A 27,202-nucleotide genomic window follows, 5' to 3' on the forward strand; every position below is an offset into this window, starting at 1 on the left:
ATGGTCAAACTACGCGAGCTGTTCATGTGCATTATTCAACAGCAACCTCGGCGATGGACTTTGTTTTGTTGGGATTGAGAATTTGCGTTGAACTAGTTGGAGGTGTAGTTTTTAACACTTATTACGCGATTTCGGGGTTAAAACTTTTCATTCATCCAATAACGGCATATTATTAAATCATATTTCCGAATCAAATTTCATTTTAACTAGGTTCGATTGGATACGCAATCGATTGAAATCGGGCATTAACAAGAACTAATATGTTAATCCGAATTCGAAATCCCTCTGGCATACTCGAATTGCTCGACATTTTAACACTACAATTATGTTCACAAATTCTCGCACGCACTAAACTAATTTGGAAATTAAATAAATTAATTACAAAGTTTAATTACACGATCCAACAAGAAATAATTTCTTTAAAAATATTATTTGATACCAAACATGATATATTTGGGTTAAAAAATAAAAAAGTTAGGTTAGAAACTGTCAAATGTCGAAATAAAATAACGATTTTTTGATAAATATTGACATGGTCTTAATACGAATCAAAAATGCTTTAATTTGATACCAAACACGATATGTTTACGTTAAAAAATAAAAAAGTCAGGCTATAAACTGTCAAATGTCAAATAAACGCCATTTTTTTTGCAAAAAATTAAGATATCGACAAAGGTTGGAGATAAATAGGTCGAGTTTGGGTTCATTTTAAAGGTTTTTACCTACAGTACCCCAAATCCGGAATTTTTCTTTTGTGTGCTACGTGGCTTTGTTTAAAATGTTTAAATTTGTTTATATTAAGATATCTGAACATGACTGATGAAGATATCTGATGATTTCAAGAATCGGTCGTAATAAAAATCCAAAATGCTTTCATTTGATGCCAAACATAATATATTTTGGTTAAAAAATAAAAAAGTTAGGTTAGAAACTGTCAAATGTCAAAATTAAATTAACGATGTTTTGATAAATATTGAAATGATCTTAATAAGAATCAGAAATGCTTTCATTTGATACCAAACATGATATATTTGGGTTAAAAAATAAAATAGTTAGGTTAGAAACTGTCAAATGTCAAAATTAAATTAACTACTTTTTGATAAATATTGAAATGATCTTGATAAGAATCAAAAATGCTTTCATTTGATACCAAACACGACATGTTTGCGTTAAAAAGTAAAAAAGTCAGGTTATAAACCGTCAAATGTCAAATAAACGCCATTTTTTTACAAAACATTAAGGTATCTCGATAACGGTTGGAGATAAATAGGTCGAATTTGGGTTCATTTTAAAGGTTTTTACCTACAGTACTCCAAATCCGGAATTTTCTTTTTATGTGCTAAGTGTCTTTGTTTGAACTGTTTAATAAACTTGTTTATATTAAGATATCTGAACATGACTGATGAAGATATCTGATGACTTCAAGAATCGGTCGTAATAAGAATCAAAAATGCTTTCATTTGATGCCAAACATGATATATTTTGGTTAAAAAATAAAAAGTTAGATTAGAAACTGTCAAATGTCAAAATTAAATTAACGATTTTTTGATAAATATTGAAATGATCTTAATAAGAATCAAAAATACTTTCATTTGATACCAAACACGATATATTTACGTTAAAAAATAAACATTATATGTTTGAGTTAAAAAATGAAAAAGTTAGGTTAGAAACTGTTAAATGTCAAAATTAAATTAACGACTTTTTGATAAATATTGAAATGATCTTGATAAGAATTAAAAATGCTTTCATTTGATACTAAACACGACATGTTTGCGTTAAAAAATAAAAAAGTCACGTTATAAACTGTCAGATGTCAAATAAACGTCATTTTTTGCAAGAAATTAAGATAACTCGATAACGGTTGGAGATAAATAGGTCGAGTTTGGGTTCATTTTAAAGTGTTTTACCTACAGTACCCCAAATCCGGAATTTTCTTTTTGTGTGCTAAGTGTCTTTGTTTGAACTGTTTAATAAACTTGTTTATATTAAGATATCTGAACATGACTGATGAAGATATCTGATGACTTCAAGAATCGGCCGTAATAAGAATCAAAAATGCTTTCATTTGATACCAAACATGATGTATTTAGGTTAAAATATAAAAAAGTTAGGTTAGAAACTGTCAAATGTCAAAATTAAAGTAATGATTTTTTGATAAATATTAAAATGATTTTAATAAGAATCAAAAATACATTTATTTGATACCAAACACGATATATTTACGTTAAAAAATAAAAAAAGTCAGGTTATAAACTGTCAAATGTCAAATAAACGCCATTTTTTGCAAAAAAATAAGATATCTCGATAACGGTTGGAGATAAATATGTCGAGTTTGGGTTCATTTTAAAGGTTTTTACCTACAGTACCCAAAATCCGGAATTTTTCCTTTGGGTGCTAAGTATCTTTGTTGAACTGCTTAAAATTGTTTATATTAAGATATCTGAACATATTTGATGAAGATATCTGATGACATCAAGAATCGGCCGTAATAAGAATCAAAAATGCTTTCATTTGATACCAAACATGATGTATTTAGGTTAAAATATAAAAAAGTTAGGTTAGAAACTGTCAAATGTCAAAATTAAGTTAACGATTTTTTGATAAATATTGAAATTATCTTAATAAGAATCAAAAATACATTTATTTGATACCAAACACGATATGTTTACGTTAAAAAATAAAAAAGTCAGGTTATAAACTGTCAAATGTCAAATAAACGCCATTTTTTGCAAAAAAATAAGATATATCGATAACGGTTGGAGATAAATATGTCGAGTTTGGGTTCATTTTAAAGGTTTTTTCCTTTGTGTGCTAAGTGTCTTTGTTTGAACTGCTGAAAATTGTTTATATTAAGATATCTGAACATATTTGATGAAGATATCTGATGACATCAAGAATCGGTAGTAATAAGAATCAAAAATGCTTTCATTTGATACCAAACATGATGTATTTAGGTTAAAATATAAAAAAGTTAGGTTAGAAACTGTCAAATGTCAAAATTAAATTAACGATTTTTTGATAAATATTGAAATTATCTTAATAAGAATCAAAAATACATTTATATGATACCAAACACGATATGTTTACGTTAAAAAAAAAAGTCTGGTTATAAACTGTCAAATGTCAAATAAACGCCATTTTTTGCAAAAAATTAAGATATCTCGATAACGGTTGGAGATAAATATGTCGAGTTTGGGTTCATTTTAAAGGTTTTTTCCTTTGTGTGCTAAGTGTCTTTGTTTGAACTGCTTAAAATTGTTTATATTAAGATATCTGAACATATTTGATGAAGATATCTGATGACATCAAGAATCGGCCGTAGTAAGAATCAAAAATGCTTTCATTTGATACCAAACATGATGTATTTAGGTTAAAATATAAAAAAGTTAGGTTAGAAACTGTCAAATGTCAAAATTAAATTAACGATTTTTTGATAAATATTGAAATTATCTTAATAAGAATCAAAAATACATTTATATGATACCAAACACGATATGTTTACGTTAAAAAAAAAAGTCGGGTTATAAACTGTCAAATGTCAAATAAACGCCATTTTTTGCAAAAAATTAAGATATCTCGATAACGGTTGGAGATAAATAGGTCGAGTTTGGGTTCATTTTAAAGGATTTTTAATTTTCTATCCATTTATGTCAAAAAAAGAACACGTTTATATCTAAAAATACGACTTCATCAATTTTTCATCGAATTAAAATTGGAACTAACTAGAACTAGAAAGTTTTGGGTTTAGTGCGTAATCAGACGCTCCGCTCTCCGTATTAATCCGGTATATTGTTTTGCTGTATTGTTCTCTTCGGTTAGTTTCTTAAGTTAACATTAATTTCACAAACAAACAAAATTATTTACAAATCCCCACACAATGGTTGAATTTAGAGTTCAAACAAACTCCTGATTGCTATCGATCCAAAGTAAAAGTTGTTTTTGAAACTCAATCTCGGAGATTTCCAGGTTTAAATCCTAAAGGAGAAGGAGGAAGGGTAGAGAGGCTTTCCGAGTGGATACATTCGAAAGAACGGTCTCCTAAAAGACCGTTTATTCCCATCTTTGTAAAGGGATTTCGATTTTCCGCGCGAGGAGGCGGTTTGTAAATTTTTAGCGAAGACTTTTAAAATAATGGCGCGGAAGCGCTGGGTTCTGGTAACGGCAACATATCAATCCTCGTTTAGTCTGTCGAAACAGCGATTAATCTGCTTCGGTCACGATGACATCTTGAATTGGCATCTGCCAACGAGTTAACAAGTCGGTGTTTTCCTTTTGATTGATGCCCTCTTGCCCTCCGTTTTCGATTGGGCTGAAATTCCCCTTGAGGGCTTCTAATTAGTGAAGCAACCAAATCAATACATCTTTGGGAACCCTCGTAAAATACCGCGAGCGTCAACGAGAAGCGTTTCTGATCAATTAAAATTAATAGAATTAAATAGTACTTTGAAGTCGTGTGATGTTCCTAATTACAATTCTTTAAATTTAAGTTTAATTAATGATTTTGTTGATAAAAATCAAATTCATCTTGAGATCTTTTTATGGGAGTTGTTTTTAAATCGAGACGAGCTTTCGGTGTATCGAAATGGACCTCATACATATTTGATACGGCCGACGCCATCTATCGGAGCGCCTTAAATAATGCAGTCGTGTTTTGTCCACTCGACCGATCTAGCATTATAAACGCGGCCCCTTTCGACTTTACGGCGCCCTCTAGCTGCCAACAGTAAATGTATTATTCAGTGGCGAACAAATCGAAAATTATAAAAGAATCCCGATTTTTGTACCCCAACAACAAAATCGCGATTCGTTGGAGAGCGTCGATTTCTATTAACTTTTTCAATAACTAGTTCTCGAAAAAACATACCTTGCTCGTTTACCGAGAACAAATCTGGTTCGAATTGGTAATTAACGCGGTATGCGGAAACCGAATCGCTTTTTCATCGATTCAGTCGACGCCTAGCCCTTCGGCTCTCCAATCGGCCATTAATTGATTCACGACGTTGGCGTATGCCCTTTGAAATCGGAAACTGCCCGCTCAAAGGTTTCACCGTTCAATCGATCTCTTGGTTGCAGCACAATTTGTAAATTGTAAGCTTGTGGGCATATCTTTACAATTGCCCCTAATAGCGATTATATCATGCCATTTAATAGTAAACAATTACTCATTTAAAGACCTCAATCAATTTTTTATACTTATTGTTGTATACATTTTTTTTTAATTAAACCTAGTAAAGTCTTACTTGAGTAAATCACAAAGTATTTTATCTTCAACTTGCATCGTCTTTGTAATATCGACTTTTGAATTACTTTTCATTTTGCGGTCTGAAAAACCATTATGTTGTGATAATTGGTTTTTCAGTTATATCGTTGGTTATCCAGAGAGACATTTCAAGATAGTTAGAGTGCAGAAGAATACTTCCGTAGTTTTGAAGATAAATAAAACACTGTATATGAAGAGTCCATGGAAAATTGTCCAAATGAAGTTCATCAAGGGATGGAGCAAAAAAATCGTTCTTCAAAGAATTAAGGCTCAATAAGCTAACACATAATCACTTTATAAAGGCCTCTACTGGAGCTTTTTTGAGTTGTTTTCACTCCAACATCATTCTGCTCATTAACACAGTCAGAAAGATGAAATTGTGACGATTAAATAAATTGTTTAGATACTATTACTTGATTATGCCAACCAAATTCTGTCAGTTCATGAACAAGGACCATCTTATATCGCATATTGACGAGGATTGTTGAGGTGGCTGCAAAACTGATCGTCTGATTGCGTTAATGTTTTGTGGTTTTGAATTTCTTTATTCTGTTATCAATAAAGTGCAGTTTCCCTGTTAAGCATAAGTACTAGTGATGGAAGGGATAGTGATTTTACGAAAACCCTACATTACCACATTATTGCGATATTTGAATACTTTTTTGATGCTGATTTAATTAACGAAGCAACTTTAAAAAGAGGATACTTTAATTAACAATTGGCGATATTTCCACAAGGATCCTGCAAGAAATTAATTTTATAGCGAATTTTGAAAATTATGGATGAAAATTGCAATATCGACAATTTTATCAAAATTTCAAATATTGTTTTCTCAAAAACTAAAAATTATTTTTCAAAACCTATTGGTTCATTGAAAAGAGGATACTCTTATTAACACTTTGGGAAGTTTTCATACTCATATTCCAAGAAATGGATTTTATACGAATTTTTAAAACTTAATCGGCGAAAGTTGCAAAATTTTCAATCATTTCAAAAATTTATTTCTCAAAAACTAAAAGCGATTTTTCAAAACGGCTTGTTGCATTAAAAAGAGGATACTTTAATTAATAATTGTTGATATTTCCACAAGGATCCTTCAAGAAATTAATTTTATAGCGAATTTTGAAAATTATCGATGAAAATTACAACATCGACAATTTTATCAAAACTTCAAATATTGTTTTCTCAAAAACTAAAAGTTACTTTTCAAAACGTGTTGGTTCATTGGAAAGAGGACACTCTTATTAACACTTTTGGAAATTTTCATACTCATATTCCAAAAAATAGATTTTATACGAATTTTTAAAACTTAATCGGCGAAAGTTGCAAAATTTTCAATCATTTCAAAAACTTATTTCTCAAAAACTAAAAGCGATTTTTCAAAGCGGCTTGTTGCATTAAAAAAAGGATACTTTAATTAATAATTGGTGATATTTCCACAAGGATCCTTCAAGAAATTAATTTTATAGCGAATTTTGAAAATTATCGTTGAAAATTGCAACATCGACAGTTTTATCAAAACTTCAAATATTGTTTTCTCAAAAACTAAAAGTTATTTTTCAAAACGTATTTGTTCATTGGAAAGAGGACACTTTTATTAAGACTTTGGGAAATTTTCATACTCATACTCCAAGAAATGGATTTTATACGAATTTTTAAAACTTAATCGGCGAAAATTGCAAAATTCGAAAAAATTGTCGATCATTTCAAAAATATATTTCTCAAAAGCTAAAAGCGATTTTTCACAACGGCTTGTTGCATTATATATCGTATTGGGATTGTTATAATGCTAATTATATTGCTAATGACAAATTTGATATAAATAAAGTTGTGTTTAATGAAAAAGTGCTATTGGGGTTGAACTTGATTATAATCTGCAGTGTCCAACACCTAAGAGAGATACTAATTTCTGTGAATGGTGGAGTACTAAGTAATAGGTACTCCACCAACAATCCGTCATCTGGCCGGATTTTAAAAAAATGGCCGGATACCGGATAGTTGCCGGATATCCGTTCCACCACTACTAAGTACTATTACTCAGAAAGTCGAAGTTAGCAAAATCTATTTATTTTTTGTCATAGAATCAGAATATAAACTTAATTTTTTATTACGTGAGTTAAACAAAATTAGCCGTTTCATAACGCGTCAAGTACAAAATTTAATCTAATTCCATTGAAAAGGCAATTTTTGTTCAAAACTTGACATATTCTATTAGACAGATGTCAATTTGTAGTTAGGTAATGGAATTGAAATCATTACATCACTAGTTATAAAAAGTGACGTTACATAACGTTAGGTAAATAATATTTTCCACATATTTATTATCGAGAAAAAAGGCATAGAAACGCTTCATGTCAAACTACTGCTGTTGGATTTTTTTATCTTTTCTTCCTATTGGAACAATACTTTCATTGAATGCTATGATACGAGGTACGAAAATCACCTCCTTGAACATTTGGCACAGCGGAAGCATAATAACTTAAAAAAAGGAACTAGCAGGAAGAAGATATGTATTTTACCTTTTGAAGATCTGCTGAACATGCCAGTGTATTGGGATTATTGGCGTCACCGTTAATTTGATATTTTGCCATTTATAAAATTTGCCATGATTTTTGAATGTTGCGCAAGGAAAGCACTCTTCGTGTCCAAGTGCAGCGAATGAAATATTCATTTTACTGACTACTTCTCTATATAAATAATAGGAAAAATTAATAGTTGGATGTTTTGTCTTGAAGTTATCACTTGGAAGGTATCTCCTATTAGGAGCGTGCTCCCTCCTGTTATGAGAAATTGCAGGATGAACGATATATAGAGATATGCTCTCTGATTATATTATTTTCGGGATTTTTCTGCCGGTATCAGCGACGCAGCAGAAGTGACTTCGAATAATTCTATCATTGTTAGGCAAATACCCAAGAGTTGCCAAAAATAATATTCGAAGTTGTTTGTGCGGTATGTTAACATATAAATTTAAAAATAGAAAGTTTCGACATTTTTGCTTAACAAAACAATAATAATTTCACACACGACAAATAAATAACATGTTTTTCTGGGTAGTTATGAAAGGTCTACGACATTTTAACATTACAAATACACGTAAAACCTTGACATGATGTGATATACCCAAAAAACTCAAAATCTGCAAAAGATGCAGATACGAACCTTATTCATAACAGGGCAGTATAACTGTGCTAAAATTAGAGACTTATTGTTGTGCAAATAGGTTTCGTCCAGGACATGATTACAAACGGGTTTTGCAATATTTCCCAATATATACAGCGTCTACTGTATATAGCGTGTCCGTAAAGTCACGCAGTATGATGTGCAATACTTAGTTTTCTCTCCTTCTCCTTTTTAAGGATTTCCCAAAATCAGTTTCTCCTTTTTTTGGCAGTTTTCATTATATGTATAGATGATAGCTTTCGAACCTCTGTGTGAAGAATTCTCTCTTTCTCTCACTCCTATGGCGCTGCAGTTTACTATCGAACCTTAATTTTTGCCTCTATCTCTTACTTCTCAATTCCAGCACACAAGAATTTCTTTTGTATCATAACCTCGAAATATAACCACTTATTGTAGTGTCTGGATTTTGATGTAATTGGATAGCTCTGATTACTTGCGGTATGTTTTCTTTGCACCTTCTACATATAGTCCGTTTTTTTTCTATAATACTTGTCAATATAAATTTTTTAGGGTTTCTGTTGGTATTATCTAGGGACCCTTATAAAATTTATGTTGTTTTCCTGATTTTTAGTAATATTTTCAGTAACTAAATAGTTGAGGTTAAAACAGTTAAAATACTAATAAATTTAATTAAAAAAAAATTAATTGAATGAAATAGAACAAAACAAATGGTAAATAAACACCCCAAAATATTTTTTATTCATCGTCTTCATCACTGAATTCATCTTTATTACCTTCTGATTCAGACTCTTCGAGATTTATGATAAATGGAGGAAGATCGTTAAAGGAAGTATTACCCATATGAGTATGCCAGTCTTTTTCTATTAAGTTCTCAACGTGAGTTATGCAATTGTTCCATATTTCTGCTGTGCAATTTGACAAAGCAGTATGCCACACGTTAGTCACGATTTTTCTCGTGGAAGGACATCGTTGAATCGTTGATATGCTTATTGTAATAAGTCTTGCAGTAGGCCCAAACTAGTTCTATTGCATTATGTTGACAATGATACGGAGCAAGTCTCAACACTTCAATATTATGCTGCAGAAGAAGATCATCGACGACATACCTTTTTTTATTTATTTCAAAACATGATAAAACAAAATTCCCTGTTAATTTTGCCAACTTTACAACAATTTGGCAGGTATTATAGAAAAAAAACGAACTACGCAGCCAATTAAACGAGTTCCTATTTCCGTTTTCCTAATTACATATTCAAGAGAGATGTTTAATCATCTTGCTTCAGCCTTTGTGTGATTACAAGGGCACGGAACTTTTGTAACAAAACGATACGATTTCCCCCCTCCACTTGTTCTCAGTAGCTATAAACTGTTTTTTATTTAAATCAACTGTCAAAGTGTCGTCAAGTTGGTATTGAAAGTAAAAGCGCATGTCGTGACTTTTACTTTAATTGTGTGCCACAACTGTCTATCAAATTTGTTAAGATTGATTAAAAAACAATTTTCATATAATTTTTTTGCTGCTAAATCTACCATAAAAATGTTAAGAAAGGGTGGAACGGGATGTCAACTGTCTAAACGCGAAAAAAACTCTATAATTAGGTATTGTGAAGAAGTACAGACGGAGACACCAAATACGAATTTAAAATATATATGTGATAAAGCTTCACGTATTTTTGATGTATGTGTATTGCACTTGAGTTTTAAAATTAAATTTATATTCAACATAATTGTATTAGGTTCACAGCACGACGGTTTTTAAAATTATTCAAACCTACAAAAAATATCAAACTGTAAAAAAAACCAAAAACACAAGGGCGTTGTAAAATGAACTACAAAACGGATAATAATTTATATTTTATTAAAGAAGAGTTAGGAAGACAAATACAAAAATTGCATGAAAAGAAATAGTATTTTAATCTTAATGATTTACTTAATTTTGCAAGAAATGAATGTGATTTTACTAATGGTAGATCAAAATTACATAAAATTATAAAATCTATGGGATATAAATATAAAAAGATTAGCAATAGAAAAGTGTTAATTGAACAACCACATATAGTTTCAAAAAGAATTACATTTTTAAAGACATACTTGCAATACCTAGAATCCGGAGAGTATACTTTTGTTTTTCTTGACGAAACTTGGATTTACGAAAATGGCACCCAAGTTTATCAATGGGCAACTGAAAATGAAAGATTCGGTATTCCGCAAAGAGCAGAAGGCGAAGGAAAAAGATTTGCAATCTTTTTGCACTTCGTCAGGGTTTTTGCCAAATTGCGATCTCTTGCTCACTGACAACACGGAGCACAGAGATTATCATAAAAATATGACGTCAATTATTTTTATGGAATGGGTGAAAAATCAATTACTTCCAGCATTAAATAATTTGGGTGCGAAGTGTGCGGTAGTAATGGATAATGCTCCATATCACTCAAAACAAATCGAGAAAGCTCCAAGTCTCTGCACAAAAAAAATGATATGAAAAAATGGTTAACTGAACATAATATACAGTTTGAACCAACCTTAAACAAAAAATCGTTATGGGAAGTAATCCGTTATTACAAGCCTCAAATTGAAAAATCCTTTGAAATTGACAAATTAATAAGAGACCATGGCCATACTGTTCTTCGCCTTCCTCCATACAATTGCCAATATAATCCCATTGAACTATGTTGGGCGTTCTTAAAAACTTATTACAATAAACATGTTCAGTCCAGCTCAGAGAAAAAGATCTGTCGTGTCAAGGAGACTTGGCAAAAAGCTCTTGGTCATTACACTCCGGAGATGTGGGCAAATAGAGTTCGCCACTGTGAAGAACTAATTAAAAAAGATTGGACAACATTAATGGGAAATTCATTAATAACTGATTTACCTCCTGTCATCATCCAACTAGCGGAAGACTCAGATTCTTCCAGTAATTCTGATTTTTAAACAATATTCAAATTTTAATTATAGCACTTAATTATGTTATCTTAATATATTGCTCACGAGTTTTAATTTCAAAACGTAGATATTAGCCAAGTGACGAGAGATTAGTGGCTTCGTCTTTAAAGTGACAATCAGTGACAACTTCGTTTAGAATATACACAACCTTTCTTATTATTTAGTGGAAAATATTATAAAGCGTGGTCATAGAACATGGTATCTAGGGTGGTACAGACCGTTTTTTTATAAAAATTTGGCAATGACAATTGATTTAAATAAAAAACATTTAATAGTTTTTCCGTCGACCGTGTATTTATAAGATTTATAAATGTATACAAAATCATTCATTAATGACACCTATTAATAAACGATTTTCTATTAATAAACGATTTTAAGAAAGTCCGACCGAACTAAATAGTAGTCAATTTAATAAATATTCTCCAATGAAATTTGTAATACCGACCCAACCGACCACTATATCTATTCGGTAAGACTACAAAAATAAATTATGACACATTAAAAGTGAGGTTATTTTGCCAGTGACAGAATTGGGAGATTTTTCAACGATAGATTTTCTCTATTTTGTTGAAAAGACGGTCAACGGAAAAATATTGTAACTAACTCGTATATTAAAATGCGATTAATTATCTCAATAATTAAAATATCTCGATAATTAATCGCCTTCATTAATAGACTTGTTGGTTAAATAACTATTCTGGGCTTGTTTTTTAAAGACGTCATTGAGTGACCACAACAAGTGGAGGGGGGAAATCGTATCGTTTTGTTACAAAAGTTCCGTGCCCTAGACTGATCACAAATGTTTCTGATTTTGTATATCATTGAAATTCTATACAAAACTTTTGCTACAAAATTCTCCACAAAAATTGCTATAATTGATCTAGTAGCATGAACAGTTTCCAATACATTGACAATGGAACAAAATGGGAAAAAATCGAAAGATTACAAAGCAAAAACTGACCTCACGAGAATTTCAGATAAAACGATACCACGGTGTACGCATATTGTTCTGTCAGTGGTGTCCATAACCGAAAGTTCACACATAACGAGATTACGGGTTACGTTGAAACAAAAGCGCTCTCCCGCCAGAAATATGGCGCGGAGGCGCCGGGATTCAATTTTGTTCACCGTTTATATCCCTGGTACGTCGCTCGAACGAACGACGCCGCTCGCACAACAAAAAACACGTCGAAATCGTCGAAATAAAAAAAAAGCTAAACAAAAACGAAAAAAGCAACCAAAAAAAAACGAATCGCTTGCGATGAGGATTAAGTTTAAACTGGGCGTTGCTAAATTTACGACTTTACGAGCATTCTCCACGTAATACCAATATACCGTTGGTATTTTTGTTTTTCCGTTTCGAAATAGACACATACACATTCATATGTATACATATATAACGATTTGGCGAAGTGTAATCCCCTTAAAAGAGTTATTTGGGCCGTTAAATCCTCCGCAAGAACAGTGATACAGCGTCGAGAGGTTTTTATAGGAGTCCTATAGCTGCTGTTGACGGCGCGATAATAAACGTTCGTTAATTTAACAAACGCTAAATGATGCACAACACAACGCTTGGAGTACCAAAACGACTCGTTTATTAACAAGTAGCTATTAACCACGATTAAAATTTGTTTTTATTTAAATTTGCATCAACCCAAACTCCCGTAAAGTTTCCTTTGATCCCAAACTCATTGATTACAGTAGCAACCACTAATCGTCTTGGTCGAAGACGACCTTATGAGGTTTTTAGGGTTGCGAAAACGGATTTAGGGGAGGATTAGAGGTTTCCAAGTAGGTGTTAGTGTTTCAACTTGGGATAATGTTTAAACGGGAATGTTAATGAGAGATGTTGTCTTATTTTATTATTGTAGGAAGACAATTTTCTCGTTAAACATTTTTACAAACTAATTCCAAGAGTTTCATGAAACATAACAAGTTTCTTAAGTAAAGTACGTCAAGATGGAACTGGAGAAACCGTGAAATGATAATGAAGTCGCGGACTCGACGACCGACTTGTGCCTGGAGGGTAGTAAAACATTTTAACGTATAAAATACCTTCGTGTAACGACCACTGGGCACTTAGCTGTACCACCGTAAAACTTTTAATGCACTAATTTCTAAGTATGTAAATTTTACGTGCTACTAAAAAAAGCTTTACTGCTTGGAGATTTACACCTTTACAGGGGGCTTTATTTCGGCTTCGAACCCCAACGAACGTTGTAGAGTATTTTCTTTACTGAGGAAACGGAGCCCGGGGATAAGTCTCAAGTGTAACACGTCGAGACAAAGTCCCTCTTAATGAAGACAAACTCCTTCGGGCCGGAGTTTGGACAAAAAGAAGGAGAGGCGTGCCAGCGGCGTCGGAGTGGAGAAAATCCCGAGGAAAGCGAGAAAAACGAAGTGTCAACTGCCGCTACGTCGACTTTTCCGTTCTATTGTTGCCTGTCTCTTTCAGCGACAAAAAGAAATACGCACAAAAGATTCCTACATGAAAAAAAAAATTATCAGTAAGATATTCTTTCAAAAATAATATTCAACTAATTGCGAGTTAAGTGGGTAATACCATCAAGCACATTATGTTATGCATATGTAATAAAACCATACTGGCTTCCATTAATTTATCCCCTTTTTATGATAACCCATTAAAGAATATGAGCATATAAATATGCACCATTTCGACCGACCATGTATATTTTGATGGAGTAATAATCTTTGTTACTATTATCGTTACAAAGCTTATAATAAAGCTTTTATTACTTGTTCGTAATGAATTAATGGTATAAAATTTTCAGAGCAAAATTACATCGAAAACCTTTTTTCAAAAATCGATACTAAAACATTATATTTCTCTCTATAAAATTTCAACCCAAAATTTATTTTAAAACACACAAAAATCCAAAAATACTATTCTAGAATCATGTTGAATCAATAATCAAAGAAATTAAATGATTTAAAAGAAAAACTTCTTTTACTTGCCAAATTTATGTATTAATTAAATCAGAAATTAGTTTCGGGTTTCAACCCCATCATCAATCTGAAACTATAAATAGATGAAAATAGACAAACATACACGTTAAAATATTAAATAAATGTTAAAAAACAAAAAAAAAACTTACAGTCAATGAAACTATACAGGGTGATTCATTAGCTCTATGACAAACTTTGGCAGATGAAAGGTGATGCGATTCTAAGGAAAAAATGTTATAGGAATATGGGTCCGATTCATTTTGGTTAAAGAGTTACAAGCCTTTGAAAATTTTACACAGTTTAATAGGCAAATGAAAATGTAACATAAAAAATAAGTTTAAAAATTACAAAAATTGTTCGAAATATCCGCCTTCAGCTTGAATGCACGCTTCACATCGACGAAGTAAAGATTTGCAACAATAATTATGAAACACAAATACAGAGTTGGCTGTGATAACAAAACTGAGTTTTTTATGTCAAACATTTTAATTTACACTATTCTGTGTGTTTCAAAGTTTATAATTGTCAGAGTTTTGATCGAAAACGAAAATGCATGTATTTACGACTGAAGAATATGCAGATATTATTTTTGTATACGAGCTTTGTAACGGAAACGCTCGGCAAACAGCATGAGAATACCTTCGTAGGTTTCCAAATAGACATCAACCTGCCCATACAGTGTTTAGTGCATCATTTCGCAAACTGAGAGAAACAGGTAACCCCGCTCCACTACATTCCGTTCGTCCCCATGATGTGAATGTACAAAATGAAGAACGTGTTATTGATTTAGTACTTGACGACCCTTCAATTAGTACTCGGCGTATAGCGAGCATGTTACAAATATCCCAAAGTTTTGTATGGCGTGTATTGAATCGAGAAATGTTACATCCGTTTCATCGCCAAAATGTTCAAGCATTACATCCTGGAGATACTGAGCAACGCTTAGCATTTTGCCACTGGATTATTCAGCAACATGCTCAAAATAATAACTTCATTTCCCAAGTTCTGTGGTCTGATGAAGCGTGTTTCACTAGGGACGGCATAAATAATTATCATAACAAACATGTGTGGTCCTTGCAAAATCCACATGCAATTAGACCAGGAAGATTTCAGCAACGGTTTAGTGTAAACGTTTGGGGTGGCATTTTTAACAATTCTTTGCTACCTGTATGGGTGATAAATGAACGCTTAAATGCAAATATGTACAGAAATTTCTTGGGACATAACCTTTTTGATTTTATCGACGACGTACCACTTAACATCGTTCAAAATATGTGGTATCAACACGATGGTGCACCACCACATCGAGGAAGAGAAGTCATCGCTTGGTTACATGAACATTTTCCAAACAAATGGATTGGCAATGGAGGTCCAGTAGTCTGGCCACCACGATCCCCAGATCTAAATCCGCTGGATTATTATTCCTGGGGACACATGAAGCAGCTTGTGTACCATGTAGAAATTACTACCCGTCAGCAACTACTGGACAGAATTCAAGATGCAGCTAATGGCATACGGAATGATCCAAATATCATACGTCGTGTGATAGAATCTTTACTTCGTCGATGTGAGGCGTGCATTCAAGCTGAAGGCGGACATTTCGAACAATTTTTGTAATTTTTAAACTTATTTTTTATGTTACATTTTCATTTGCCTATTAAACTGTGTAAAATTTTCAAAGGGTTGTAACTCTTTAACCAAAATGAATCGGACCCATATTCATATAACATTTTTTCCTTAGAATCGCATTACTTTTCATCTGCCAAAGTTTGTCATAGAGCTAACGAATCACTCTGTATAAAACACATAATATTGATGTAAAAATATACATGTCACAAAATGATTATTATGGTTATTATCGTTAATAATATTATTATTCTCAATATAGTCCAGAAAAATATCAGCTAGTAGACCTGATAAAGGCATTCCCGTGGGGAGTCCTTCTTTGACTTTATAAAACTCGTTGTTAAAAATGCAATCTTTTTAATAAAATATATATTCAGGCCGATCCTTTATATTCGAAACCCGAAAAAGAACTCAACTTTTATAAACCTATTGACTTTAATAATATTACCTATCATTCCAAATTCATCTTTTCTAAATACATACAACATACTTACTATCTTTTCTAATTATCATTACAAGATTAATAGTAAAATGAAAGAAAATGGTGTGTATTCAATCAAGTGTTCTGAATGTAAAGGTGTTTATATTGGCCAAACTGGCAGAAACACGTATCCATGAACACAAAACTAAATCTAATTCTAACGTTTTTAAACACGGGAAAGAAACAGGTCATGAAGTTAACAATAAAATTAACAACGATAACATTTTACTTAATGATCAAGTTGAAATTCAATATAAACCTTTGTTTATGTATTTGAAATGACGAATTTTTTGGTTTCTGTTCACATTGTGCTCGTCGAACTTGTTTTAAAAAAGGGGTTTTTCTATATCGGTTCTAACTCTTGCAATTTCTCTTCGCCGATAATATCCTTCTTTGAATTTATTTTATACAAATTTTCGAATGTTATATGTCTAATTTCAGTTTTTTCATTCTGTGACATGTATATTTTTACATCAATATTATGTGTTTTATATAGTTTCATTGACTGTAAGTTTTTTTTTTTGTTTTTTAACATTTTTAACATTTATTTAATATTTTACGTGTATGTTTGTCTATTTTCATTTATTTATAGTTTCAGACTGATGATGGAGTTGAAACCGGAACTTAGTTTCTGATTTAATTAATAAATAAATTTGGCAAGTAAAAGAAGTTTTTCTTTTAAATCATTTAATTTAATTATTTAACTTGCAAAATCAAAACGGACTCCACAAAGTTTTCAATGTCTAAGTTCTTAAAGACTTCACCACAATCATCGTTATTTATTTATTTATTTATTTCATGTGGGTACAGAAACAGGTCGAACCCAATAATACTGTACCACAAACAACCAATTGTATACAAATAAAATAGAATTACAGTTCACAATAATAATAATAATGAATTAACATTAATGGTACAAAAGTGATTCAAAAGGAAAAAAAACTAAAACTAAGTAGGTGATATAAATATATCATATATCAAATATCAAATGAACGCTCGAGGCAACACACCAACTGCAGCAAAGAGCAGTTTTTTAAATGCATAGAAAGAATGCTGAAACAGACCTATGTTAACACGATTTGCCGATCTTGCCATTCTCAATAAAGAAGAGTTTTGACAGGCATTGGTTCTAGGAGTAGGTGTCATAAATAGAAAATCAAAGCGAATTAATCTCGGAGGAACGTGAACACATATAGAACCAACAAGCATTGGAGAATCACACTTGTTGTTCAAAAGTTTGTAAAAATATAATATATCCCCACAAAAGCGACGCTGGTTGAGGGTTAACATACAAAAAGAAATGCAAGTTGATTCGTAATCAATGTATTGAATGGAAAATTTAAAACAAAGGTATTTGAGGAATTTAGATTGAATACGCTCAATTCTAGATTTATACGAGACATACTGAGGATTCCAAACGACGCTGCAGAAGTTAAGTGTGCTGTAAACATAGGCAAAATAGAGATTACTAATTGCAGCAATGTTTGAAAAAGCTACCGTTGATCATAATAAATCCTAACATACGCCAGGCTTTGGAGACAACAGTATCGATATGTTTATCAAATAATAATTTATACTCAAATGTAACACCCAAATCTCTAATAAATGAGACACGTTGCAACCTCTCACCAGCGACGCTATAATTGTAGTGGATTGTGTTCACCCTCCTAGAGAAGGAAATAACATTACACTTTGATAAGTTTAATGAAAGGCGATTATTTAAGCAAAAAGCATGTAGATTGTTTAAGTCAGATTGCAGTTTAGAACAATCAAGAGATGAGGAGATACGGAGAAAGAGTTTTAAATCGTCAGCATACATTAAACATTGGGCATAATTAACGACGTCAAATATGTCGTTAACATAAATATTAAACATTAAAGGGCTACCCTGCGGAACACCAGAAGGAACCGACACAGGATTAGAGAAAAAACCATTAACCGAAACAATCTGGCATCTCTCCTTCAGATAGGCAGCAAGCCATTGCAAAAGATTTCCCTGAACACCAAACTTCTTTAGTTTGAACAGAAGTAAGTTGTGATCCACCCGGTCGAAAGCTTTACTAAAATCCGTTTAAACTGAATCAACCTGACAAGAATCATCCAGAGAAGATAAGATATACTGGGTATATTCAAGTAAGTTACTCTCCACCGAGCGATCAGCAAAAAAAACATGTTGTCTAGAATTGATTGTAGACTTAAGTTAGTTATAGGCAAGTGATACAATAACTTCTAAAACAATAGAATTTCTGGGATGATCTTATCGGATGTCTTACACGAATGATCATGACGATGATTGTGGCATGTTATTATAAAGCTTGGGAATCACTTACCTTTTGTTAGGATATAGTTGCTAACACCTAAATGTTTGCAACAACCTTGGTAAACTTTGGGATGATGCTGGAGATCTCCGTAACGATGGTGATAGATGTCAAAGACGATATTGAGAAGAGTGAGGCTTGACCCTGATAGACGTCAAGGACATTGATGGGGAGTATCTAGGTTATATTAATGAAAATGAAAAATTAACTTGAGGTTGGGACAAATTTGTTCCTTAAGATGATGTGATATGGTACAATTGATGGTGAAGAAGGTAATAAAGTACCTTCGTGTAAGGGATAATATTGAGCAGATTTAAGACCGTTAGGGTTGAACACTGGAGTTGTTATAAGAATTTGAGGAATTTTATGCCAGATTCTCGCATACTCAAAGAATTTTCTATTCTCAATAATACTTCAATTTCAGAAATCTTTTATTGGTTTTACCCCATTGTTCAGAAAAAAACTTTTGCTATCTAACTTCTCAATTTGAGTAATTGGTAAGATTACACATCCATTGATAACAATCTCATTGTACAAAGAAGGATAAAGGAAATGAGATAGTGTCTTTAAAAAGCAAAGTTAGTTTTGGAGAGTTCATTCTGATCCTTAATCTTCGTTATCCTGTGGTAAATCCCGGAAGGCTTGAGAGAGTGAGGCGAACTAGAAATTCGAGAAATACCGAAACTCCACACTCCAACCCAATTAAACTGTAATAAAGGCAGTTCGACCATGGCATCAATCTTCCGGAAGGCCACTAATCGTCCTGTAGGATGGCTGGGACAGGATTAAACTGTCCTCGGGTCGCCGACAGCTGAAATCCTGCGTACAAATCTGCCTCGGTAACTCAGCTCCCGGAATTTTATGGCACCCACAATATTGCTTTCCGTTTCTGTTCGAGCGAGTGCGCGTTGTGCTTGGAAACATTGGGGATATGTGCGACTAGGATTCCGTGTCGAAATCGGTCGTTTTACGCGTGGTATCTGCTCGGTTTAATCTCTAATAAACAAATTGGTAGTGCCGACTGGTCGATATATGCATAGCTTTCGATCCGCTGATTTACTATGTATAAATATTCACAAAATGTCATGGACAGTACACAGGGACGGGGGTGGTGGGATTTACAAAATCGCCTCTATGGCTACACAACCATTCGTTATCGCGGCACACTATGATTTATTATCCGCGGCCATTGTCGCCCCTCATTTATTTTATTACGTAAATTCCGTTTGTTTCGCCGCAATGGGACGACTGCGCACAAACAAAGAAACAATGCTGAAACGATTTGTTGCATGTCTCCCCGAACAAAAGCTGCTCCGTTGGTGTTACTTCGCTTAAAACTATTTGGAAAAGCGGTTACCTTTTCGTATGGATATTCACATTCGGTAATTAATTACAATTTATGCTAATTAAACGTGGTGTTTATAGTCGGGGAATATTGGGTTTACGTAAGGGTTATTTGCTAAACCCAAAGTTTTCGGTAAAATTCAGTTGACAACCTGCGGAAATATTTTAATTAAAACTCGACTCACAATTTTTCAAACGGACGGAATAAAATTAAATTTTAATACCGTGTGCATTTCACGAAATGCACAGGACGAGGATTAAATTTTTATAAGCGGTTGCCGACGTAATGGTCTTCCATGTCCTGTTAGTTTCATTGGAAAAAGTTCAGGCAATGGTCGTGAAGAAGTTGAAAATGCTCTACCGCATTTCAGGATTTCTTGAGACTGAAACTTATTTTCTCGTTTAACCATTCGATTGATTTAACTTTTCCAACATTGTAGTGGTTATATAGGATGTTTTTAAATGAAATAGTTTGTAGTATTTATTGCATGAAACTTAAAATCATAATTAATGCATGAAATAAAAGAGTAACTCAATTGAAATGTGACCCCATTGAACACTTGTAAGCTTTACACTTTCAAGTCGATACGTGACGTTTAATCAATCGCGTAGTTCGTTATGCCAGTGGGGCGATGCTCCATCTTGCTGCCAAATGGAGTTATTTAGTTCGTCTTCTACCAATTGGGGAAATAGCCATAGTTGTAGAGCATCATGATAGGAAATCCCAGTTACAGTTGTTTCTCCAAAGAAAAAAGTTTGTGGGCCATACACTTTCCGCCGAGAAAAGGCACCAAAACAATCAATTTAGGAGAGTCTCACTGCAATTCGATAATAATAAATGTCTTTATTCCCTAACACAACGTATTACACAACAAATAACATATTAATACTAGTTACAGTACAGTTATGTATTTGGGGAACCTCAAGGGGCGGTTGAGATAAATGTCCCGTAAGACATTCTCTGCTTTTAAACCGAACCCTTAAATCATGTTAGAATACAAACCGCAATATAAACCGCCTATCCTAACAATCCGCAAACAAACTAAAGCATAATAAAAAACAAAAAAAAAACCGGAATTAAGCATTTGACCTTGCATTGTTGTTAAAAATATATCTGTATAGGACACCCTTAAACCTTTCAATATATTCATCCTTAACATCTTGAGGGAGAGAGTTGTACATGGAATATATATTATATATAAACGATCTCCTAAATAAAGCTGTATTATGGGCAGGGAATGTGATGCGATTTTTTCTACGAATATTAATATTATGAATGTCGCTTCTAAATGTCACCTTACGGGACAAATATGGAGGATTGCCGGTAACTACTACTCTGTGAAACAATTTTAAGGACTGCCATTTCCATTCCTTTAATTTATGGGAGATATGGTCAACTTTTCGTATATTAAAAATAAATCGCATGCAAGCGCTCTGCACCCTTTGCACCCTACCAATATCAACCGAATCAAGACATGGCCCGTAAACCGGACTACAATAGTTAAACAACGAAAGTACCACAGCCTCACATAGAGTTGTTTTTTAGCAATACCAATTATTTTAAAAATATAATTACTGTATCTGAAAGAATTGTTAATAATTAAACCCAAGTTTTTGGCCTGCGATACAATCGGGATTCTCATACCACCAAGTGTAATATCAACATTGCGACTTACAGATTCTACTACTCTATCTTTACCAAACTTTTTTCTGGATTCAAAATTAATGAATGCTTTGTTGCGTAATCTGACAGACGAAGCAGATCCTCGTTAATACTAACTACTGCTGTGCCTAACTGGTCTCTAGGAAAACTGAGGTATACTTGTGTATCATCAGTGTATTGGTGAACATCAGAAAATTTAAAACACTTGGGTAGCAAGAACGTATAGATACAAAAAAGTATTGATCCTAATACAGAACTCTGGGGAACACCTCTTGTCACATCTGAAAAACCAGAATACTCACTATGCAGATTCACACATTGTCTACGATTGGTCAAGTAGCAATACATCATCTCAATAAACTACTCATCACAAGCAACATGTCGAAGAACCGCCAACAATACACGATGGTTGACAGTATCAAACGCTTTGCTAAAGTCCAAAAGAACCAATATGCTGAGATCATTTTCATCTTTTGCTCTTATAAGGTCATCCGTAACATGTAATAAAGCAGTTGTACAGCTTCGGCCAGTGACGAACCCTGATTGACCACATATAATTTTTTCCAATATTTTACTTAGGGCAGGTAGTATACTTATAAGACGCAGATCTTTATAACCTGTTGGCGAAGAATTTTTTGGTAGCCGATCTCCACTGTTCAGGATAGTAATTAAACTCTATGCAACTATTCATTATATGTGTGATGTAAGAAAGTACACGAGAAAGCATCATCCCAATCATGTCACTACTTAATATTATTTTTCGTACCGTGTCTTCACCAACGAATAATAACAATTGTGATAATTTTATTTAGTGATATCATATAGTTGTATTTTCACAGGTCATGTGTATGTAGGTGACAAGTAACAAGACATGATAGAAATATAAATTTAAACAAAATTTTAATCATAAAATAATCTTTGTCATGCAACAATAAAATACAAAAACTAAAACTACACCAAATTTGTAAATTCACTTGTCAAATACTCATTAGTATCATAAAAGGCCTTATTAATCAAATGATCTTAAATTTTTATTTAAATTTTTGCATTGGAAAGCTCTTGATGCTAGATGGCAGGAGATACCATTTTTAGCTCTTGCGGCAACCAGGTACAATCAAATTTTCCCGATTACGCGTATTTATATATACTCCTAAGTACTTCAATGGTTCACTGGGCAAATCAATATGTCGAAGTAAGAAAAAAAATTAGAATCAAACCATTCCAAAATATTTCTTTCAGAATCCTATAGCTTTTACATCTGCCTCCGAATTGCATTTGTTTATAATGGCAGTGTTATCAGCGAACAAGATCATATGTGTCTTGTCAGGCTTAACCGACTGCAGATCATTAATAAAAATAAGGAACAATATCGGTCCCTGAGATACTCCACAGCAAACCGGCAAATCAGAACAAGTCTGATTTTTATACTGAACGTGTTGCACCCACCCAGACAAGTACGACCGCAGAAGGTTTATACTTTATGGACCGAAATGAAGTGTTTGAAGCTTATGTAGTAACAAATCGTGTGAAACGCAATCGAATGCCTTTGTTAGGTCGTAAAATGAAGCCTGAGCATACAATGTATTTTCGAAGCAATTCTGAACCTTTCTAAACCCAAACTGACCCACGAACGGTAAATCGTTAGCTTCCAAGTAATTCACAATTTGCTTTTTTAATATAATTTCATAAATCTTAGCAATAATAGGAACAGTTGAAATTAGTCTGTTATTGCTCACATTATCATACGATCCTTTTTTGTGAATGGGAACAACCCTAGAGATTTTCAAGCAATCCGGAAATGTGTCTGCCGTAACGGCCTGATTTATCAGCTTGCAGATAGGTACAACAATCAAATGTTTAATCACCTTGATAAGTTTGCTGTTCAGTCCGTAACAATCAGCGCTATTAGAATTTTTTATACCGGATATACCGGATGTCTCTTACCTCATTGAATGAGACACTTCTAAATTGAAACTGTTCTCTTTGAGCGAGAGGCTGCCATTCGGTAGAAGAACAACATTGATGAAATCAGTAATTCCAATAAACGAAAAATCACCGGTTTCAACCAAGCTATAAAAAGTTAAAATGAATGCCAGCCTAAAGTTCATACCTACATTGTCAAATATTGGTATTATTGTAATTGTCAATAAATTCATCCTCACCATTCTCATCATTATTTATGATGGGGACACCATCAAGAAAAGCGGCATTAATTTCAGAAGCATTCATTAAATAGATCGATATTTGCTTTTTATTATTTCGCCCAGTATTTATGGATGGAACGACACTACACAATTTACCACCACTGATCTGAGAGAGCAGATCTCGTGAGGATTTTCTGATCCCCAGTGCGCACATTATGAGTGTTCACATGTCCATTGATATGAAATGTGGATTCCTCACTGAAAACAACATGATCCAAAAAATCATCGTGCAACAACATTTCATGTGCAAAGTTGGCACGTATACCATCTGAACTTAATCCGTAACGCACGTTGCAAAATAACTACAGATTCGGACTTTGCAAACTTCAGAACACAAGAAGCTTTCCGTTCTCTCGTCGCCATTTTTGCTACTACCGCTGTAGCGCGTGCGCAGAGGCGCCAGTTCATAGGCTTTCTAGCGCATGCGCATACCTACAAACAGAACTGTTTGAGTTACTTTCATTTCATATATTAATTATGATTTTAAGTTTTATGTAATAAATACCACAAAACGTTAAAACCCCGATATTCATTTAGAAACATCCTGTATTGCAAAATCAAATTACTTAAATACACTGAACCGCAAAATTAACACACTCTTGGACTCTCGGACTGTACACTCTTGGACGATGATCAGAACTTACAAGGCAAAACCGTGACTCATCCGTAAATAACACCTGCTCCCAATGATGGATTTCCCAATCCACGTGCTTTCTTACAAAAGCCAATCTGTTTCTTCGTCGTTTGCAGATAATCTGGGACCAGTAGCTGCTGCTCGAGGTCGTAAATTTTGAGTTCGAAGTCTTCTTCTTATGGTATCTTGACTAACAGCAGTGCCATGAATCTCGCTTAGTTGTATTTTGAGGCTTCGTGCAGTTCCCTAAGTGCTCGAAGCATCAAAAATCGATCCTCCACCGCATTTCTAGCTCGTGGCCTATCTTGGCTACGTTGACTAGCATAATCGTTAATCTCTACAATTATTAATGAATCGGAAATATATAATATTTCTTGAAATAAAACCAAAAATCAGAGTGGTGCGTTAATTTTGCGGTTAAGTGTATATAATAATATTGCATTTATTAAAGAAATAAGTTATGGTGCCTATTAGATATTCTGTAACTGTACCAAGAAATTGCTCCTAATTTGCTACTGTCTGGGTGTATGATTCGATTTATCGAGATCTTCAGCACGCATCTTGGGAATGTGGCAATTAAATTCGCCGATAGGGACTATCTATAATTGCGAACACGTACATTCGAAGACGCTGTTCCCCCCGGATTACCCCTACCCTCCTTGGACATACTGCTAACGTCTGTAGAACAGGTTCTGCAAATTTAGTTATTCCCTCCCCGCTGGAGATTGTCTGCTAAACGAACGTCGAACAGAGCAATTCTCAACTATCTAACCTAACCTAAAGATTTAACTTAAATCGACAGTTTGTCTCACACTTGACAAAAACTTGCCGAGCTGTTTCCTCTGTCTCTCTCACTCTTTACCGAGTTCAAATTCGCAACTGTTGACGCAATTAAGAAACTTTCGCACAACTTGCGAACGTCGAGTATCAAATCATCTCGGACTGTGTAGTCGCGAGCAAACACTCCAGGTTTCTTTTCACCCTTATCAAACAAGTTCTTTTAGGGTAACGTCCGTCTATATACTTATGTATCTTTGTGAATAAACGAAAAACAGTTAAAGAAACGAAAACTTAGTGTCGAAACGGGTGATGTGTATGTTAGCGATCGAAACACGTAATGTCGGCGCCATGACGTACGGTGATATGGCGTTATTCGGGATGGTTTGGTTATTGCGCGTGCGAGCCGAAATGAAAAGGTGTGCAAAGTGCAAAAGACACGACGCATCCACACACGCACAATCGCAACAGGTGGATGATAGAGGCTCATCTTCTACGTTCTTTACTATTGAAGGAAGCGCAGCTGCACATTTACCTCCTCCTCCTATCAGTCCAGGACATGCACTTCAACCTACCACTTTTTGTGAAGTTCATGGATTTAATCCACCAAAAGAAGGTAAGTAGTATTACACAACACTTTAAATTAGTCTTGAAAACCCTCAAAATCAGTAATACGCTTTCTATAGAACTTTGCGAATCCCACTAAGTTGTTGTTCGCTACAATTATCCTGCGAATATCAGAATGGACCTCCTTAACGATCTCAAATACTTCCTCAAGTAACATTCAGTGGTATCTCGAGCACAATTAAAATCTTAGCATAGTTCATACTACACTACATATTTCTTTAGCGCAAATCTTAGGAAACGTCTAATATCTTAGATTTATTTTGATCCCTTCTCAGATTCAAAAAAACATTTATGTATACCAATAATTTAAAAACAAATATGTGTTTGCACTAAATGAGTATGCTTTGTTAGGTATAATAATATATATTGGATTCCACGCATATGAATTTGTCATAGTAAAGTAAACACAGAATTTATTATTTCGTGCTATATCCAGATAGTACGAATGAATTCGTACGGTAATTGAATGGCTTTTAATGTGTAATTGTAGGCAATTGGAACTGTTCATTATTACCGTTAGATCTGGATTCAAATTACGCCTGAATTAAGCGGGTTGTATCCTTTATGCGTTGTGTAACTAGTCGAACAACACTTAATAGACATATTTAACGAGCAGTCCGATTCAGAATATATGTCGTATATGAACATTCTCCGGTAAATTACACATGATTTATAGTGTGTTCATTTATAGGGTTTGTCAAAACATAAAATACTTTATATTTTATAAATACATAATACTTTATACATTAAATACTTTAAATTAATTTATAATAAAGTTTTTAAATTGAAGTCATAGAGATTTATTTAAAAGAGCAGGGTTTTATCGATTTCCCAGTGCATTATTCATAAATTTATGAGTTTTGCTCTGCGAAGCGAATCGCTAGCACTCAACTTCATGAACGGTGCATTTCGGGCAGTGTTTTAAAACTTAATGCGGCATGTAGCGAACCGTAATTCGTAGGTATAAGCAAAACGAGTGGCATTAGTTTTACCATCAAATTTTATAGGGTAATTAGACAAAGAGACCTTAAAACCTTATCGTCCTCGTCGACGTCGTGGCGAGAAGGAAAGAAGTGCAATCGATCAATAAGGTCGCTTTTACGTCTGGGGCGGTTCTTGTCGAATATCCCATTATCCTTTTCAAGAACCTTCTTATACCCTTCCACCGGTTTTTGCATGAAAGAAGTGGCTAATATTGACGATGTCTTTGC

At 33.6% G+C, this 27,202-nt stretch overlaps 1 protein-coding gene across 7 annotated transcripts in view; it reads left to right on the forward strand.

The window, feature by feature from the left end:
* Positions 1–27,202, forward strand: part of LOC111418340 (discs large 1) — a 439,942-nt gene that overhangs the window by 167,539 nt on the left and 245,201 nt on the right. Inside the window, exon 1 of one of the 7 annotated variants that reach the window (XM_071194887.1) lies at positions 25,638–25,980. The exons of 2 other annotated variants lie outside the window; for them this stretch is intronic. In XM_071194887.1, the coding sequence (XP_071050988.1) occupies positions 25,677–25,980 (304 nt within the window). In that variant the 5' untranslated portion in view covers positions 25,638–25,676. Of the gene's footprint in view, positions 1–25,637; positions 25,981–27,202 lie in introns of those variants that run through there. 4 more of the 7 variants (XM_071194886.1, XM_071194891.1, XM_071194890.1 and 1 more) reach the window with 4 other exon arrangements.

The sequence above is a fragment of the Onthophagus taurus genome, chromosome 3, assembly GCF_036711975.1.
Source record: "Onthophagus taurus isolate NC chromosome 3, IU_Otau_3.0, whole genome shotgun sequence".
In the NCBI taxonomy this organism is placed as follows: domain Eukaryota; kingdom Metazoa; phylum Arthropoda; class Insecta; order Coleoptera; family Scarabaeidae; genus Onthophagus; species Onthophagus taurus.